The sequence below is a fragment of the Erinaceus europaeus genome, chromosome 15, assembly GCF_950295315.1.
Source record: "Erinaceus europaeus chromosome 15, mEriEur2.1, whole genome shotgun sequence".
NCBI classification, from domain to species: domain Eukaryota; kingdom Metazoa; phylum Chordata; class Mammalia; order Eulipotyphla; family Erinaceidae; genus Erinaceus; species Erinaceus europaeus.
Genome location: NC_080176.1, coordinates 20,094,489 through 20,114,123, shown reverse-complemented (window position 1 = coordinate 20,114,123; position 19,635 = coordinate 20,094,489). Strand labels below are relative to the sequence as shown.

General features: G+C 41.1%; 1 protein-coding gene across 1 annotated transcript; it reads right to left on the bottom strand.

Moving 5' to 3' along the window:
* Positions 1–18,036, bottom strand: SEPTIN14 (septin 14). The gene is made up of 9 exons (XM_060174113.1): positions 18,013–18,036; positions 17,262–17,382; positions 15,597–15,792; positions 10,975–11,161; positions 8,925–9,086; positions 5,752–5,848; positions 3,668–3,836; positions 2,488–2,620; positions 1–476 (listed from the first exon to the last, which is right to left on the bottom strand). The coding sequence occupies exons 1-9, from the start codon at positions 18,034–18,036 to the stop codon at positions 297–299; spliced, it is 1,269 nt and encodes a 422-aa protein (XP_060030096.1). The 3' UTR covers positions 1–296.
* Between the last annotated feature and the right edge of the window lie 1,599 nt (positions 18,037–19,635).

The window sequence follows — 19,635 nt, the reverse complement described above, 5'->3', positions numbered from 1 at the left end:
ATGAAAACATTTTACACATTGTTGCATATTCTGATTTTTTTTTTTCTTCATTCTGGCAAATATTTATTGAGTGACAGTCTTTATTCCAGCGGCTGGGATTGCAGCATCTCATAAGATTACCTACTGCCAAGGAGTTAGTTACATTCTCCCTGGGGAAGACAGACAAAGAGCACACACACACACACACACACAATTTAATTTGCCTAAAGTTCAACCAGTGAATCGCTGTGAAGACAATCTCACAGGAGCATAGTGTCTCGAATGTTTGGGCTCTACTGTCCAGAGGACGGTGAGGGCTACTTTCTGCGATCCTTGTCCTTTCTTAGGTTAGTGCACACTGGAGGCTGCAGTGTTTCTGAGGAAGCCTTCATTTTATAAAACTCTATTATTTCTTCTTCCAGTTGTCTTCGTTCTTCCTCAAGTTTCATGATCTTCTCTTGCTGGACTCTTTTTAGATGCTCAAACTTGTCCTGGAGCTGTAAAAACAATAACAAAGTTGTGACTGACATTTTTGTGAAGTATCTGCCAGGGGACATGCTGGCTGTCAAACATGTAAAAATACATGCAGATTTCAATGCCTGTCTCAAAAAATCCATGTTTAAAGAAAATTTAAAAAATAAGCTTCATTGTCACTTTAAATGTGTCCCCATTGACTCCTCTGCCACAATTTTAAAATCAGACTTTTCTTAACAAGGTCTAATTCCTCTCTCTGAATTTCTTCTACAAATAAATAACGTCAAATAAAATTTGATAAGAGCTCAGTAGAAAAAGTGTGCATTACAATATTAGTGTACGGGAGTCAGGCGGTCGTGTGGTGGGTTAAGCGCAGGTGGCGCGGGGCGCAAGGATCCCGGTTGGAGCCCCCGGCTCCCCACCTGCAGGGGAGTCGCTTCACAGGCGGTGAAGCAGGTCTGTAGGTGTCGCTCTTTCTCTCCCCCTCTGTCTTCCCCTTCTCTCTCGATTTCTCTCTGTCCTATCCAACGACAGACAACAACAACAACAATAATAACCATAACGATGATGGAACAACAAGGGCAACAAAAGGGGGAAAAATGGTCTCCAGGAGCCGTGGATTCATGGTGCAGGCATCGAGTCCTGGCAATAACCCTGGGGGCAAAACAAAACAAAACAAACAAACAAACAAAAAACTGAATGTACTTTACAGAAAGATATCCCTGATTTCAATTAAGTGTGTGTGCTTTTGGATATTCCTTTGCCAAAAAATTATTGATGGCAAATCATCAAAGCTACATTCTCAGCTCATTTTTTCCCTTCCTCTTTCTTTCTTTCTTTCTTCCTTCCTTCCTTCCTTCCTTCCTTTCTTTCTTTCTTCCTTCCTTCCTTCCTCCCTTTCTTTCCTTCTCCCTTCGTCTCTTTTCTTTTCTTTTCCCTTCCTTCCTTCCTTCCTTCCTTCCTTCCTTCCTTCCTTCCTTCCTTCCTTCTTTTTCCTTTTTTTCTTTCTTTCTCTCCTCCAGGGTTTATTGCTACGGCTTGGTGCCTGCACTATGAATCTACTGCTCCTAGTGACCATTTGTTCCATTTTATTGGATACGACAGAGAGAAATTGAGAGAGATGGGGAAGATAGAGAAGGGGAGAGAAAGAGAGACACCTGCAGACCTGCTTCACCATTTGTGAAGCAACCCCCCTGCAGGTGGGGGGATGGGGGCTCAAACTGGGATCTCTCAGCAGGTCCTTCCACTTAGTACTATGTGCACTTAACCCTGTGCACCACTGCCTGACACCCCCCCCCCCGGTCATTTTTCATTTACTAAAACAGATTTGAATGGAATACACAAGAGATTCACCTGCGATTAGTCAAGGCTCGTCTTAATCAACCATTTACCTACTTATTTGTAAAAGAAAGACTTCGAATGCAGTAGTGGCAGTACTATTTCTGTGACTTTTTTTTTTTCTTTATGGGGGATTCATGATTTAAAGTTGACAGTAAAATACAGTAGTTTGGTACATGTGTAATATTTCTCAAATTTCCACATAATAATCAAGCACCCCCCACACAAACACACGGAAATCCTCCTCTGCCGCCATATTTCAGAACCTGAACACTCTTCTCAGCCCCAGAGTCTTTTACTTTGGTGCAATACACCATTTGTGACTTTTCATAGAAGTCAATGCCTTGAATTCATTATACATTAATAAATGGAGTTTCTAGTACACTTTTTTTTTCATTTTCATGCCTAAACATCTAAGTTATTAATAAAGGGTTTTTGTAAGACACCTTTTTTTGGGGGGGGGAAAGCAATGTATAGATTACTTAAAAGCAAATTTCTCAAATGTTGCAGAGAAAATAAAATGACAGACTACAATTCTGGAGCTTGTATTTAAAATCCAGGTGGAGAGAGCAGCTTTTGGGGGAGACTATCATACACCCTCCCCAAAGCATCAACGACACTCTTGAAACTTAGGGCTGTAATTTAACGGAATGCCTAAAAAATAAATCACAGTGAACTCAGACTAGCAGCACTTGCCTCTTTTTCAGCTTCTTTGAATGCTGCTTCTTTCTCATTTACTCGCTGCATAAACCTGTGTTTTAACTCTTCTTCTTCTCTCAGACATCGATCATAGAACTCCTGCTTTTTGGCTTCATATGTCTCTTGAAAACTAAAACATACATATATTACTCTTATTAAAAATCACAAATTATAAAAACAACAAGGGCAACAAAAGGGAATTAATAAATAAATGTTTTAAAATTATAAATTATACAAGCATGTTAAATCACATATATTGACACATAAATATCTTCTAGTCTATTCCCCCTGCCCCCCAATAAAGTAATAAATGAGGAAGGAGAAGGAGAAAATGAAGGAAAGTGCAAGCCTCTGGTAAAAAAAAAAATCTGGGACCAGGTGGTGGCACATTTGGTATTACAGATATGTTACAGTGTACAAAGACCCAGGTTCAAGCCCCTACCTGCCACCTGCAAGGGGAAAGCTTCATGAGTGATGAAGGGGCTGCAGGTATCTCTTTATCGCTCCTTTTTAAAAATTTTATTTGTTTATTTATTTATTTATTTATTTCTGCTTCCAGAGTTTATCGCTGGGGCTTGGTGCCTGCACTATGAATCTACTGCTTCTGTGGCTATTTTTTTCCAATTTATTGGGTAGGACAGAGAGAAATGAGAAGGGGGAGGGGAGACAGAGTAGGGCAGAGGAAGATAGACACCTGCAGACCTGCTTCACCACTTGTGAAGTGAACCCCCTGCAGGTGGGGAGCTGGAGGCTGGAGCCGGCTTCTTGCACTGGTCTTTGTGCTTTGTACTATGTACAGATCACCCCGTGCACCACCACCCGGCCCCCTCTCTTTGTCTATCTTCCTTTCCCCTCTCAAGTTTTCTCTGTCTCTATCCAATAAATACATATGACTTGTAACTGACATCTCTGCAAATCTGCAGTAAGGTAAATTTTTATCCCCACATTCATAAAATTGGTTAATTTTACTTAAATTTGTCCTATCAAATAACTAAACAATTAAGTAAAATCTGGAGATATTTTAGAAACCAAGGATTCAATATCTCCCAGGATTTGAGAACTACAGTTATTCTCATTCTTAGCGACTGTGTATAAAGGTCGCAGGGCGCTGCGCAGTCACCACTTTGTGGCTTAGGAAGGCACAGAAGAGCCGCTAACCTGCGTTGTCTCCGCTCACCTGATTGGCTGGTTGTCGGGACCCACGTCGGTAAAGCCCATTTTCAGCAGCTTGTAGCATCTGTAGCGCTCATAGTGCTGCCGGTGAGTCTGTTCCTTCAGGTCCTCCATGTTGGTACAGAGAAGCATATCCCGGAGCTTGACAAAGTCGCAGTGATTCTCATTTTCCACTAGGCGAGAAAGAATAAGCAGCGCGCGTTTGTTATAAATCCCTGGCACTCAACAAGCGTTGCCAAATGAAGACAGGGTTAAATAACAGCTAGGTTTTCATTCTGCCTAACAGCTATACTTAAAACATACTTATTGACTTATTTTTGGAGGGAGACAGAGAGAAATTGAGAGGGAAGGGAGATACAGAGGGGGAGAGGGAGAGAGACCTGCAGCACTGCTTCATTGCTTGTGAAGTTTCTCCTCTGCAGATGGGGACTGGGGGCTTGAACCCGGGTCCTTGCATATTGTAACATGTGTCCTCCACAGGGTGTGCCACCACCCAGCCCCCTGAACAGCTATACTTTTAACCATGAAAATACAGAACAAGACATACTAGCTTTCAGCAGAACATTTATAGACTAGAAACTTTGTCTCAAATTTAAAAAATCAAAGGATAAATGGGAAGCAGTGAAGACATAACATTATATTAGCATTTGGCATAAGTTTTTGTGAATACTCATGTTATTTCCAGAGTTCCCTCAAGGTATTTCATGGAGCTCTAGTAAAAACATGTAAGGTGATTTCACAAAAGTAACTAGTTTTATTAAAATAAATGCTACTGGGTCTGCTTTACAACATGGCACTAGGAGAAGCTTTGGTGCTGTGTTTCTCTTTCTCTCTGTCTCATTCTGTCTCTCTATCTCTGTCTCAATCTGAAAGAGTCAACCTGAAGCAGTAAAATCCTGGTGAGGCCCAAAATACATACATAAATAAAAAAGTTCTGCTAACATAAACTAATTAACAATCGTGCCTACTTTAGTTATCAAAATGTATTTACACATTGTCTTTATGAAACTGAACTAGTCAATACTCAAAATCAATTTAAAGAAACTCACTGACTCTCACCTAATATTGGTCAGCTCCAGATCACTGAGCTCACACTATTGAATATGCTATGTTATACTGCCATCAAATTTAACATTTATTAAAAGATGTTAATTTAAATTAGGTCTGGTAAATTTAAATGTTTCTGATATATGGAGTTTTTTTAAAGCAGTATTCGGAAATTAAAGATTATTTAATTTCTAATAATTAATCTCACAAGTAGATGAACCAGACAATTAATGATTGTATTTTACAATATTCTGACTCATCATGGTGAAAACTACTTAGGATAAATATCCTGGTAGAAGTTATCTAAAAGTGAATTACATCTACTTTAAAAAGTTGATATCTTTTCTCCTAGTGATAACTCAAATTATTATTATTTTAAAAGCTTTACTATTTATTTATTAGAGATAGGAAGAGGGAGAAAGAACCAGAGCATCACTCCAGTACATGTGATACCTGGGATTGAACTCAGGACCTCATGAGTGATAGTCTGAGGCTTTATCCATTGCAGACCCTGCCACACCACCATTTTAAATTGTTTATAAGCTATTACATGGCACACTTTAAACACTAATATTTATGCTTAAATGCTGCCTAAAGTTCTGTTCAGAACACCCCAATACTCTAAATGTTGTAGTTTATACATTGAAAAACAATATTCATATGACAGACTGGGCTACATTAAAAAAAATTATAGCCTCTGTAGATTTTGCTTGAAGAACCACTCATCAAACTCTTATCAGAATGAGTTACAGTCAAAATAAGCACTAGCTCAAATGAAAGAGTGTGTGTTTTTGTTACTAACTGATAATTAGCTGGTTAATATGTTACTAGTGGGCTGGAGAGAGAGCATAATGGTTATGCAAAAAAGACTTTCATGCCCTAGATGTCAAAGGTCCCAGGTTCAGTCTCCAGCACCACTAGTATCAGTGAAAGCCAGAACATTGTGTGCGCACACACACACACACACACACACACACACACACACACACACACTCTCACTCTTTCTCTCCAAAGCACCTTGCTTACTTTAATCACATTTACCTTGTAAAACTCCCCAGGGGTACTGACGGCCTCTGACCATCCTCTTCCCAACTTTCACCTCCTCCATGCTTCCCACTACAGCAAAAGGTAAGTGTTCCTAGAACGAATCGATGGTATAAATCACATTCCCTTATACAGTGTCTCCTTCCTTCCTTCCTCCCTCCCTCCCTCCCTCCCTTCCTTCCTTCCTTCCTTCCTTCCTTCCTTCCTTTCTTTCTCCAGGGTTATCGCTGGGGCTTGGTGCCTGCACTATGAATCCACTGTTCCTTTGGCTATTTTCTCAATGTTTTGAATAGGATAGAGAGAAATGGAGAGAGGAGGGGAAGACAGAGGGAGAGAGAAAGCAGACCTGCTTCACTGCTTCGGCCTGGGGGCTCGAATTGGGATCTTTACACCAATCCTTGCACTTTGTGCCATGTGCACTTAACCCACTGTGCTAACCCCGGCCTCCCACCCTTATTTCTTTTACCAACATAGAAAATTCAGGGTATCAGAATACCAGCCCTGTAGGGTCCCCCATTCCTGTATTCACAATATCAAATGGTCCTGGCTCCCAGGACCTGCTAAACCTGCAGTCCTGCAGTTGTACAGAACTCTCTATAGCTAAGGTCCTAATGTCCTGAAAAGGTCATGGCTTCAGTTGTTTGAAGAATCCTCTAAGCCTGTTGTCCTAACCCTGGGCAGTCCCAGCTTCTAGCAAGGCATGCTGTTCTCATAGCCTCAGCTTTAGATTTCTAAAGGGCAGAGTTTTGCCACTGACCCCCTTCCCCAAACACAGACCAATTGCCCCAGTCCTATAAGTCCATACTTACAGTGCTAGAAGGGAAGGAAAAAAAAACAAAAAAAAACTATAGGGCATACATCAGGGCAGAATCACTGGCAGCTGCCTTTCTTTCTTTCTTTCTTTCTTTCTTTCTTTCTTTCTTCCTCCCTCCCTCCCTCACTCACTCCCTCCTTTCTTTCTTTCTTTCTTTCTTCCTTTCTTTCCCAGAGCTTTGTTCAGCTCTGGATTGTGGTGGTTCTAGAGACTGAACCTGGGACCTCAGGCATGAAAAGCTTTTTGCATAACCATTATTAATATTTGTTTGGAACCACAAAAGTTTCTAAACTATTAAAACAAGGGGGGGAGTAAGAATGGAGGAATTATATTACCCAATTTCAAAATATATTACAAAACTACATTAACAAAATAGTACAGTATTAGAAGGAAACCAGATACACAAATAGAATAGAACTGAAAACACAGAGAAAAAACCACATATATATGAATCATTAATCTAAATGTGGTATATATACACCGTACAGGAAGTGGAGGGACAGGAGAGTGTTTCTTTGGTCACAGAAAAGATGGAGCTTGTGGTGACCATAATAAGAGAAATAAGTCAGAATGAAAAGCTCATCAAAAGATTTACAGATGATATCGAGAACTATTTGAAAATCATATATCATCAAGAGCTTTTTACCCAAAATATATAAAGAAGGTTATAACTCAATAATAAAAGATACATTTTTTTCAGTTAAAAATAGGAAAAGGATTCAAAAAAACGTTGGCCCTGGGATGCTACACTAACAGCCAGTAAGTAAATGAATAGACCAAATATAATTCCACTCATCTGTGTCCAGAACAGAAATTCTTTTGGTGTATTGCCCAAAGTAAAAGACTCTGGGGTGGGAGGGTTCATGTCCTGGAACATGATGGTAGGGGAGAACCCATCGGGAATTGAATGGAAATGTGGAAACTGAGAGGAATGTTACACATGTGCAAACTGCTGTATTTCCTGTTGACTGTAAATCACTAATCCCCCGATAAAGAAATACAAAAAAGTGGTCTGGGAGGTGGCATAATGGACAAAGCATTGGACTTTCAAGCATGAGGTCCTGAGTTCAGTCCCTGGCAGCACATGCACCAGAGTGATGTCTGGTTCTTTCTCAACCTATCTTTCTCGTTCATAAATAAATATTAAAAAAGAAAATTTTACAGAGAAATGAAACTGTGGTCCAGTGGATACAACAGTGGACTCTCACTCATGAGGTCTTGAGTTCAGCTTCTCTCACTGCGTGTGCCAGAGTGATGCTTTGGTTTCCTCCTCTTCCTTCTCCTCCTCTTAAATTTTTTTTTTGATTATTTTATTGGGGTTGGAGGGTTAATAGTTTACAATATAGTTGTTGACACATGGGTGCAATTTCTCACCTCACCATGATAGGCTTCTGCAAAGCATTCCCATCCTTGACTTAGGTCCCCCTCCACCATCATGCACCAGGACCCCAAAGACTGACCCCACACCAAATCCTTCCTACCCTCCCTACCCAGAATCCTTTGCTTTGGTGCAATACACCAAAAACAGTCCAAGTTTTAACTTTGTGTTTTTTCCTTTCTGTTTTTGTTTCTTCAGTTCTGCCTATGAGATCATCTGGTATTTGTTCTTCTCTTTCAAGCTCTCTATCTCATAAATAAATAAACAGACAAATAAATATTTTAAAATTGTTCACTGTGTGGGTGCTTAGAGTTGAAGGACAGAATAGTTGACAATTAGTAGGATAGAAGAATTACAGGGCTTAAGGTTTATTTCAGCTGATAGAGATGATCTATAATTGACTATGGTGATGGTGACACACCATACATGACTTTAGTAGGTGAATAATACATTCTACAAATAATAAAACTGTTCAAAAATAACTGACTTTCGGTAGTCGGGTGGTGGCACAGCAGGTTAAGCACACGTGGTGCGAAGCCCAAGGACCGACAAAAGGATCCCAGTTCAAGCCCCTGGCTCCCCACCTGCAGGGGAGTCGCTTCACAAGTGGTGAAGCAGGTCTGCAGGTGTCTGTCTTTCTCTCCCCCTCTCTGTCTTCCCCTCCTCTCTCCATTTCTCTCTGTCCTATTTAACAACAACATCATCATCATCAACAACAATAACTACAACAACAATGAAAAACAAGGGCAACAAAAGGGAAAATAAATTTAAAAAATTTAAAAAAAACTTAAAAAAAATAAATAACAACTGACTTTCAACCAACATGTTTCAAAAAATAAAACATTCTCCCATAGTAGTTGTAGAGGAAGATACAATTTTTTTGGGGGGGAAACAATAATTTATTAAATTGCTATTCATATGCTATTCATATTACCCTTCCCACATCTAAAATGTAATTGATACTCAGTAGAGACTTACATTCATTGAGGAGTTCACATGAGCAGTAGTTTCATCATCTGCCGGGAACTGGTAGATCTGGATACCATTATGAGCCAATTCACTCATGATCTTACACTTAAAAATCTGCAGGTCACTCTTAGAAATCGTGTCTGCTTTGGCAATCAGTGGTATGATATTCACCTGTTAAAAAAGGAAGGCTCTAGATCTCACCATGGAGAACTTGTTGCTGACCTTAGAAGTTTTACAGTCTCTCACAATCTCTGGTGTGTGTGTGTGTGTGTGTGTGTGTGTGTGTGTGTGTGTGTAAAACTGCAACTAGAGAGTCACAGTTTATCATGGTTTCTTTTACAATTTTTCCAAAATCTTACAGCACATCAGGGCCCAGAAACTTTTTGGCATTAGCTGAATTCTGGGTCTAGTGTGCCCGAAATAAAGATTGCTTTCCTATAACCCCTGGGTGTCGTGACTTGGTTTACCAATTCCCAGTTTTACACTCAGTGCTAGTGAAACAGTGAGGAACAAGCAACAGAAACTTTCCTTGTCAGTGATGCTACCAGGTGCTCAGATTTGAGGAGCAATAGTCACTGAGAGAAAGGGAGAGGAGTCAGGCGCTGGTGCACTGGGTTAACTGCACATAGTACAAAGCTCAAGGATCCCGGTTTGAGCTCCTGGCTCCCCACCTGCAGGAGGGTCACTTCACAAGCTGTGAAGCAGGTCTTCAGGTGTCTGTCTCTATCTCCCCCTTCTCTATTTCCCCCCTTTCTGTCTCCCCCCTATCTTCCCCCTCCTCTCTGAATTTCTTTCTGTCCTTTCCAACAACAAATGGAAAAAAACGGCCTCCAGGACCAGTGGATTCGTAGTACAGGCACCAAGCCCTAGCAATAACAATGGAGACAAAAAAAAAAAAAGGGAGGGAGACTTGGAGGAGGAGGAGAAAGGAGAAACACACACAGCCTTGTTCAACTAATGGACGCACTATTCCTTGTAAAATACGCATTTCCTGTGCCTGCCAAGTGGCTGGACAGTTCTTCTTCTTCTAGCGTTTGCCCTTCTTCCGTAGCCAGTCAACAGCGTCAGGTTGAGCCTGATGTCAAGTTTCGAGACCTCCTTTGAATCTGGAGAGGTGGCACTCGTTGACTATGTGGGTCATAGTCTGTCTGGAGCCGCAGGGGCAGTAATAGTTATTCATAAAATGAACAATGAAAGCATCTCCATGACTACTGAATATACTACCTAGCAAGAAACTGAAGCAGATCTTATTTTTACCTAGAAATCTAATTTATTTTTAGACCAGCAAACTAGCTCCCTTGGATAGCGTGCAAATTTGCCATGTGCAAGACCCAGGTTTGAGCTCGGCTCCCTGAGGGGAGCCTCTTTGTCTCTAAAAGAAAGGAAGATAGAAAGGAAGGAAGGAAGGAAGGAAGGAAGGAAGGAAGGAAGGAGGGAGGGAGGGAAGGAAGGAAGGAAGGAAGGAAGGAAGGAAGGAAGGAAGGAAGGGAGAAAGAGTGAAAGAAAAGGAAGGGAGAGAAAAAAGGAAGAGGCTGGGTGCTAGCATAGTGGGTTAAGCGCATGTGCGCAAAGTGCAGGGACTGGGTAAGGATCCCGGTTTGAGCCACCAGCTCCCTGCCTTCAGGGGGTCGCTTCACAGGCGGTGTAGCAGGCTTGCAGGTGTCTTTCTCTCTTCCTTTCTGCCTTCCGCAGCTCCCTCGATTTCTCTCTGTCCTATCCAACAACAACAACAGCTATAACACAATAACAACTACTACAAGGGCAACAACAAGGGCAACAAAATGGGAAAAAATGGCCTCCAGGAGCAGTGAATTCGTGGTATAGGCACCGAGCCCCAGCCCTGGAGGCAATAAGTAAATAAATAGAAAAAATGAAAGGTAAGAAAGGCATGCCACAGCATATAAATGCTTTAAGAGGCATAACAGAACACACATGTATACACTCTGTTAAGTCATTGATTAAAAATAAAAGTCAAAAAAACAAGTTCTTGTGTGCAGACCATGTATGAGTGCAATGTAGGCATCAAATCTTAAAAGGCTGATGGATTCTCCAAACACACCTTACTGTCAATGGTCTTCATAGTTAGCAGATCAAGGGACTTCAGAGAATGTCCTGTTGGGGAAATGAAGTAAAGACACACATGGATTCGAGAATCGTGGTACTCCAGGAACGAACGTCTGATTTTCAGTTCTTCTTGAAGATAGGCCTCAAACTGAGCATCTATGTAGTCCACTATTGGTTGGTAGCTGAAAAAAAAAATTTTTTTTTTTTACACATTTGGCATTACAAAGTGATGACATCTGAAGCTTGCACTAAATAATTTGACATAGTGACAAAAATCCACAACATTCTAACAATCACAAGCAAAACAAAATCAAAGAAACAAAAAACCCCAAGTTTTGTTTTATTTATAGAAACAACAAAATGACCCATAAATTTAATGCAATTACAATAAAAAATCAGATGTATATATACATGTGTATGTTGTCTTAGAAAGTACCAAGAATGTAAGAAACACAGAAGAAAACTAAGGGATTCAATATCCCTTGGGAAAGCTGGGGAGACAGCACAGTGGTTATGCAGAAGACTTTCATGCCTGAGGCTCTGAGGTCCCAGGTTCAACCCCCAGCACCATCATAAGCCAGAGCCTCTGAACAGTGCTTTGGTCTATCTATCTATCTATCTATCATCTATCTATCTATCTATCCATCCATCTTTCTCATTGAAATAAAATAAAATAATTCCTAATAAAGAAAAATAAAATATCTAATCTTCTTAAGAAGCTAAATTATTACATTGTGGTATCAGAACAATATAAGGCTAGGTAGTCAAAAAGACCATGATGTATTTTTCTGTTTTTTTTTTTTTTGCCTCCAGGGTTATCACTAGGGCTCGGTGCCTGCACCATGAATCACCGCTCCTGGAGACCATTTTTTCTCCTTTTGTTGCCCTTGTTGTTTATCTTCGTTGTTATTGTTGTCATATAAACAAAGAGAAATCGAGAGAGGGTGGGAAGATAGAGAGGGAAGAGAAAGATAGACACCTGCAGACCTGCTTCACTGCCTGTGAAGCGACCCCCCTGCAGATGAGGAGCGGGGGGCTCGAACCAGGATCCTTATGTGACCTGACTTTTCTAACAACCTGATGGAACAATGTCACAACTGAGATGCTCACTGGACAGCTCTACACACTTTTTTTTTAAACCAGAGAATTGGGGGACAGGTGGTGGCACACCTGGTAGAGTGCACACATTATAGTGCACAAGGACACGGTTTCAAACCCCTGGTCCCTACCTGCAGGTAGAAAGCTTCACGAGTGGCACAGCAGGGCTGCAGGTGTCTCTCTGTCTCTCTCCTTTTCTATCTCCCTCTTCCCTCTCAGTTTCTCTCTGTCTATCCAATAATAAGTAAATAAAAATATATATTTTAAAAAGAACAAAAAACCAGAGAACTGCTCAGCTTTGATCTACAGTGATCTACAGTGAGCCTGGGAATTTTGGTGCTTCTGGCCTGAAAATCTGTTGCATAAATTTCTGCGCTACTTCTCCTAGCCCTAACTCTATATACAGAAATATATACCACAAAATAAGCACTATTATATGTACATTACAATTTATTTATTTATTCCCTTTTGTTGCCCTTGTTGTTTTATTGTTGTAGTTATTATTGTTGTCATCGTTGAATAGGACAGAAAGAAACGGAGAGAGGAGGGGAAGACAGAGAGGGGGAGAGAAAGATAGACACCTGCAGACCTGCTTCACCTGCTTCACCACCTGTGAAGCGACTCCCCTGCAGGTGGGGAGCCAGGGGCTCGAACCAGGATCCTTATGCCGGTCCTTGCGCTTCGCGCCAGGTGTGCTTGACCCGCTGCACTACTGCTCAACTCCCTATATGTACATTTTTAAAAATTTTATTTCTTTATTGGGGAATTAATGTTTTACATTCAACAGTAAATACAATAGTTTTATATGTACATTTTTTTTAAAGAAAAGTGATGTCAGTATCATGGCAATGTTTCTCTTCTTTTTGTTCCCCCATAAAAACTGATAGTGCTGGGGGTCGGGAGGTAGAGCACGGGATTAAGCACACACGGCGTGAAGCGCAAGGACCAGCTAGCTCAAGGATCCTGGTTTCAGCCCGGGGCTCCGCAACTGCAGGGGAGGAGGTCGCTTCACAAGCGGTGAAGCAGGTCTGCAGGTATCTATCTCCCCCTCCTCCCCCCCTTCACCTCTTCTTTCGAAGTCTCTCTGTTCTATCTAATGACAACAGTAACAATAACAACAACAAGGGCAACAAAAAATGAGGAAAATGGCCTCCAGGAGCAGTGGATTCATAGTGCAGGCATTGAGCCCCAGCGATAACCCTGGAGGAAAAAAAAATTCACAGTGTTATCCATCCATGAACAAAAGTACCTTTTCAGAAGTTGATGGACCCAGCACCATATTCCAGGGAGCCAGTAGGAATCTTATCCTAATGTGTGCATACGATAGTAGGAAAACCACGTCCACACAGGCTGTAGGTCCGCAAACCTGCTCCAGCCTCCCCACCCCCACCTCTACCGTCTCTCTCCTTTATGGGGTTAATGGTTTACAGTATAGTCTTTAACACATAGGCACAATCTCTCATCTTCCCTTGAGTGGTGTCTAGAAGACAAAAAAGGATCCCAATGTCCCTTCATCCTGTTCCTTTCTCTCTTTCCCCAGAGTCCTTTGCTTTGGATACGCAACACTCAGTCCAAAATTCACTTTATATTTTCCCTTACTGTTCTTTGTTCTTAAGTTCCACCTATCGGTGAGATGATTTGGTGTTTTTCTTTCTGGCTTGTCTCACTCAACATGATGCCTTTGAATTCTTTGATTTTATTGGATAGGACATAGAGAAATTAAGAGGGGTAGGGGTGATAGAGAGGGAGAGAGGAAGATAGACACCTACAGACAGGTTTTACTGCTAGTGAAGCGTCCTCCTTTGCAAATAGGGAGCCTGGGACTTGAACCAGGATCTTTGTTTGGGTCCTTGCAGTTCATACTATGTGCGCTTAACCCGGTGCATCACTGCCCAGGTTCTGACACAATATTGTAAAGGAGATGACCTCATGATTTTGAACAGCTGCACTGCACTCCATTGTGTATTTGAATGTACCACAGTTTCTTTAGCCATTGGCCTGTCGTTGGACATCTGGGTTGCTTCCAAGTTTGGGCTGTTACAAACTGTGCTCCTACGAACATAGGTGTGCACAGGTCCTTTCAAAGGTGTTTTTGGCTTCCCTGGGTAAATCTCTAGGAGAGGGATTGCTGAGTCAGAAGATAGGTCCATTTCCAGACTGTTTTCTGTAGGTCAATCTCTCTCTTGTATAGTTGGGGAAAATCTTGAAAGTGCTGACTTGGGCAGACAGCCACAGATGAGAGATATTTGGAGAAAAATTCAGCAAGGGAGAGCTTCTAGGCATTCACGTGAGAAAAAAAGAAATATGTGTTCTTTTAACTTAGCAAATTGATATGCAGTTGTAACAGTGTTCTACACACACACACACACACACACACACACACACACACACACCTGACTCTATTAAAATGTATGTTGGAACTTAAGAAACAAGGACAGGAAGGGAAAACACAAAGTCAAACTTGAACAAAGTTTGGTGTATTGCACCAAAGCAAAGGATTGTGGGGAAGGAGGCAAGAGAAGGTGTGTGAAGTCCTGGAGCATGATTGTGGAAAAAAGACCCAAGTTGGGGGTGAGAATATTTTGCAGATACCTGTCATGGGAACATAAGAAATTGTACCCATGTGTCAGCAACTGTACTGTAAATCATTAACTCCTCCCCACAATTAAATGATAAAGAAGAAAATAACAGTAATTGGTACATGATCGTGGAAAAGGACTTACATTATGGATGAGAGTGTTTTGCAGATGCATATCATGGAGAGATGAGAAAGCATACCTGTTTCTTATCAACTGTATTGTAAACCATTAATGCCTCCCCCCGATAAAATGATAAAAATGAAAATAAAAGTAATACATTTAGTTTTATGTCTTAAGATTTGTGTAGATTCGTAGATAATAAATATTTAATATCTATGTGTGTATGTGAATTATCTCCAAAAGGACTAGTAGCTCAAGTCATGAGACCTTCGTGTTTACAAAAAAGTGAATAAATTAATTACAAACAAACCCATTCTATAGAGAAGGTGTAGTGGATTTTAGATGGTGATCCACACATCTGTGTAGCACACATCTGTGTCCTGGGGACTTGGTTCATCTCCACTTTCCCTGTCCTAAGACAAGTGTGAGCAGTGCTTTTATAAGGACATTAGACAACTGGATAGAAACATCATTTAAATAATGATAACAGCAGAATATTATGGGGCTGAGTAGTGGCATACCTAATAGAACACATGTTACAACATGCAAGGAGCCAGGTTCAAGTCCCCGGTTCCCACCTGCAAGGGGAAAGCTTCACAAGTCGTGAAGCAAAGCTGCAGGTGTCTCTCTCTCTCTCTCTCTCTCTCTCCCCCTTCCCTCTCAATTTCTCTCTGCTCCTTCTCTAATCACCACCACCACAACAGAATACAACTTACCTGGGAAAGAATTTAAATCTGGGAAGTCAGTCAGTGACCTTAGTAGAATTTTACAATTTAGTCCATGGGGAAAAAATCATCCCTTGAAATGAGAGAAGACTAACCTGGCTTCTTTGTTTATTTGATCACCATATCCCACTGTTTTCACCACAGTCAATTTCAGTTGAACGTTGCTTTCCTGGAGTTCATAGGTTTGGATTTTAAGTCCAACATTTGAGTAGAAATGTGATGATTTTTTGTCTTTCAAATTAGTATTAAATAATGTGTCAATCAGTGTTGACTTCCCAATTCCAGTTTCTCCTATAACAAGCAAAGACACATCATCCAAAGGCCTACAATGGCCAAAAAGCAGAAGGAGTAAATTCTTTTTTTTTCCCCTCAGGAATTTTAAACTTTATTCACAAAAACAGAACTCCCCACATGTTGGAATACATGTGAGGGCTGAGAGAGAGAGATTGAGAGAGAGCCTGAGAACCCTTTACTTATATGATGCCAGGCACACCTCCATAGGGAGAGACTTCTTTCCTCCCTCCCTTCCTTCCTTCCTTTCTTCCTCCCTCCTTTCTTTCCTTCCTTCCTTCCTTCCTGAGCACTGCTCATCTCTGGCTAATAGTGGTTCAGGGAAGGAGTCGGGCGGTAGCGCAGTGGGTTAAGCACAGGTGGCGCAAAGCGCAAGGACTGGCGTAAGGAGCCCAGTTTGAGCCCCCGGCTCCCCACCTGCAGGGAAGTCGCTTCACAGGCGGTGAAACAAGTCTGCAGGTGTCTGTCTTTCTCTCCCCCTCTCTGTCTTCCCCATCTCTTTCCATTTCTCTCTGTCCTATCCAACAACAATGACAATAACTACAATAATAAAACAACAAGGGCAACGAAAGGGAATAAATAAATAAACAAATAAATAAAATAGTGGTTCAGGGATTGAACCTGGAACTTTGGAGTCTCAGGCATGAGAATCTCTTTGCATAATCATTATGCTATCTACCCCCGCCCCTGAATTCTAAGAGGAGTTTGAAATACCCTAGACACTTCAAATATTGGACTGTCACTGAAAGTATACATCTGACTCCTGACTCCCTTGGTCACTAGAATAACACAGCAAATACAGAAAATTAAACCAAATTTTAAAGAACACCAAAACCACTAAAAATATCTAAGCAATTTGGTTAAGGAAATGGAAACCAGTACAGACATGAAAGTATATGTAATTGCCAAAACCTGGAAGCAACCCAGGTGTCCAACAACAGATGAGTGGCTGAGTTAAGTTGTGGTCTATATACACAGTGGAATATGACTCAGCTATTAAAAATGGTGAATTCACTTTCTTGACCTCATCTTGAATGGAACTTGAAGGAATCATATTAAGTGAGATAAGTCAGAAAGAGAAGGATGAATATGGGATGACCCCACTCATAAAAGTTGAAAAATAAGAACAGAAGGGAAAACACAAAGCAGAACTTGGACTGGAGTTGGTGTATTGCACCAAAGTAAAAGACTCTGGGGTGGGGAGGAGGGTTCAAGTTCTGGAACATGATGGAAGAGGAGGACCTAGTTGGTGTGTGTGTGTTGGGGGGTAGAATTGTTATGTGGAAAACTTGGAAATTGTATTGTATTTTACTGTTAACTGTAAACCATTCATTTCCCAATAAAGAAAAAAAAAAGTATGGTCTTGTGTAAATTGTGCCACTGTTATACTAATGAAGATAAACAGAAGTGAGTGCTTGGGAAAATTAAGTACTAATTGGCAAGTGATAAGAGTAATGATTTGTACTTACCCACACAGAGAATATTAAAAGAGAATCCTTGTTGAATGGACCTGTTCACCAGCTGGTGAGGCAAACATTCAAAACCAAAATGACCAAACAGAGTTAAGCAGCGTAAATCATCTTCTCTTGGCTTAAAGAAAAGAAGTGGTTAAAATCAGAAATGACATCATTTGAAAACTGAATGATATGCTAAGACTTATAATGGATTTCATACTTCACACAAGATGTGGAAGAGGTAAATTAAAAACAAAGATTTTGCAGCTAGCAGTATCACTGTGAATCTACTGCAGGTCACACTCAATAATCAAACAAAATATAAATACTCAAAATAAATATATTCAAAAATAAATCAGAAGGATATATGTACCTCTGTGTTGATAATAGTACTATGTACAATAGCCAACATTAAAATTTTAAATTATTATTTATTTACTTATTAGACAGAGACAGAGGAACTGAGGAGGGAGGGGAGATAGAGAAAGACATACAGACACCTGCAGCCCTACTGCATCACTAATGAGGCTTGGTCCCTGAGGGCGGGGAGCGGGGGCTCGACCAGGGTCCTGCAATAGCTAAAATATAGGACCAACTTAAATACCCATGAATGAATGGCTAGATAAAGCCGTTGTAGCATATATACTCAGCGGAGTACTACTTAGACATTAAAAAAAGATGACAATGCCACTTTCAGGACAAAATAGATGGGACTTGAGATAACTGCGCTAAGTGAAATAAGTAAGGGGGCTAGGAGATAGCTCACCTGGTAGAGCACATACCTTATCATGCGCAAGGGCCCAAGTTTGAACCCTCTACCATACAGAAGTACCACTCAGAGGGAAACTTCATGAATAGTAGAAAGGTGATGTGATGTCTCTCCTCCCTATATCTCCATCTCTCACTCTCGTCCCACATGGTAAAAAGAGAGAAAGACCACTGGGAGTAGTGGGATCATTCAGGCATGAAGCCCCAGAGAAAAGCTTCGGTGGCAAAAAGAAAGAGAAGAAAGGAGAGGGAGGAAGGAAAAGGAAAAGGAGACAAAAAAGGGAAAGAAGTAAGTCGTGGAAGACAACTAGCTGCTAAACAATCTCATTCATACGCAGACTACAGATAATTAAAAGAAACTGGCAAAAATAACAAGACTAAGTCAGACTCTGTGAAAACTGTGGTGGCTATGGGGGCCCGGTGATGGTGCATCTGGTTAAGCGCACGTAGGATAAAGCTCAGGGATCTGGATTTGAGCCCCCGGCTCAGCTCCCCACCTGCAGGGGTCTGCTTTCTCTCTCCCTATCTCCCCCTCCTCGCTCAATTTCTCTCTGTCCTATCCAACAACAAATGGGAAAAAAATGGCTGCCAGGAGCAATGGATTTGTAGTGCCGGCGCCCAGCCCCAGTGGTAACCCTGGAGGAAAAAAAAATGTGTGTGTGTGTGTGTGTTTATGAGAAGAAGGGGCAGGTAGAACGAGAATAATTTGAGGGGTTTCTTGGGTGTAATGGCACAGAAACTTTGGTGGGGAAGCACGTGTGTGCGTGCGTGCGTGTGTGTGTGTGTGTGTGTGTGTGTGTGTGTGTCTCTCTGTGTGTGTGTATGTGTGTACATGAGACTATACTCGCAAAATTTTAAAAGATTGTAAACCAATATCAAATTAATACCATAAACAACTGAGTGTGGCACATTTAGCTCCCTAATACACTGACAGATTGGTGGTTTCCTTGGGGCAGGAGAGAGGAGGAATGCAAACTTCAAGCTGTGAAGTAGTGAAGGCAGTGCAAGTACTTCTTACCTCTGGGCATCTGTGTCTATCTGATGATGTTGTCTTGCATATTTGAATGTGACCAGGAGACTAAATCCTAAGGAGTTCTTTTCATCACAAGAACAAATTGTGACTGTGTGGTGATGGATATATATATATATATATATATATATATATATATATATATATATATATATTCCTTTCTTTTTAACCAAACCATTGCTCAGCTCTGGCTTATGATGGTGCAGGGGGTTGAACCTGGGACCTTGGAGCCTCAGGCATGAGAGACTTTACATAACCATTATGCTGTCTCCACCGCCCAATGTTAACTTAATGAATTGTGTGGTAATCATTTTTCAACATAAATACATATTGTTTGTTGCACACCTAAGACAAATATAATACTATAGTTCAATTAAATAATAAAATAATTTAAAAAGAATATAGGGGTCAGTATCTGTGGTAAATAAGAGCTCAACTTATGAAAATAACATTCTAGGGGCTGAGTGGTGTTGCGTCTGGTTAAGCTCACATGTTACAGTGTATGAGGACCCAGCTTCAAGCCCTTGGTCCTCACCCGCGGGTCACCCGTGGGGTCAAGCTTCATGAGTGGTGAAGCAGTACTTCAGGTAT

Excerpts from the sequence above, each read along its gene's own strand:
- SEPTIN14 (XM_060174113.1), bottom strand. The coding sequence starts at position 18,036 with ATGATAAGGTATGTGCTCTACCAG. Across the intron at positions 15,793-17,261 it reads TTTTAATATTCTCTGTGTGG|GAGAAACTGGAATTGGGAAG; the intron begins GTAAGTACAAAT and ends TGCTTGTTATAG. Across the intron at positions 3,837-5,751 it reads CCCCTGGGGAGTTTTACAAG|TGGAAAATGAGAATCACTGC; the intron begins GTAAATGTGATT and ends TTTCTCGCCTAG.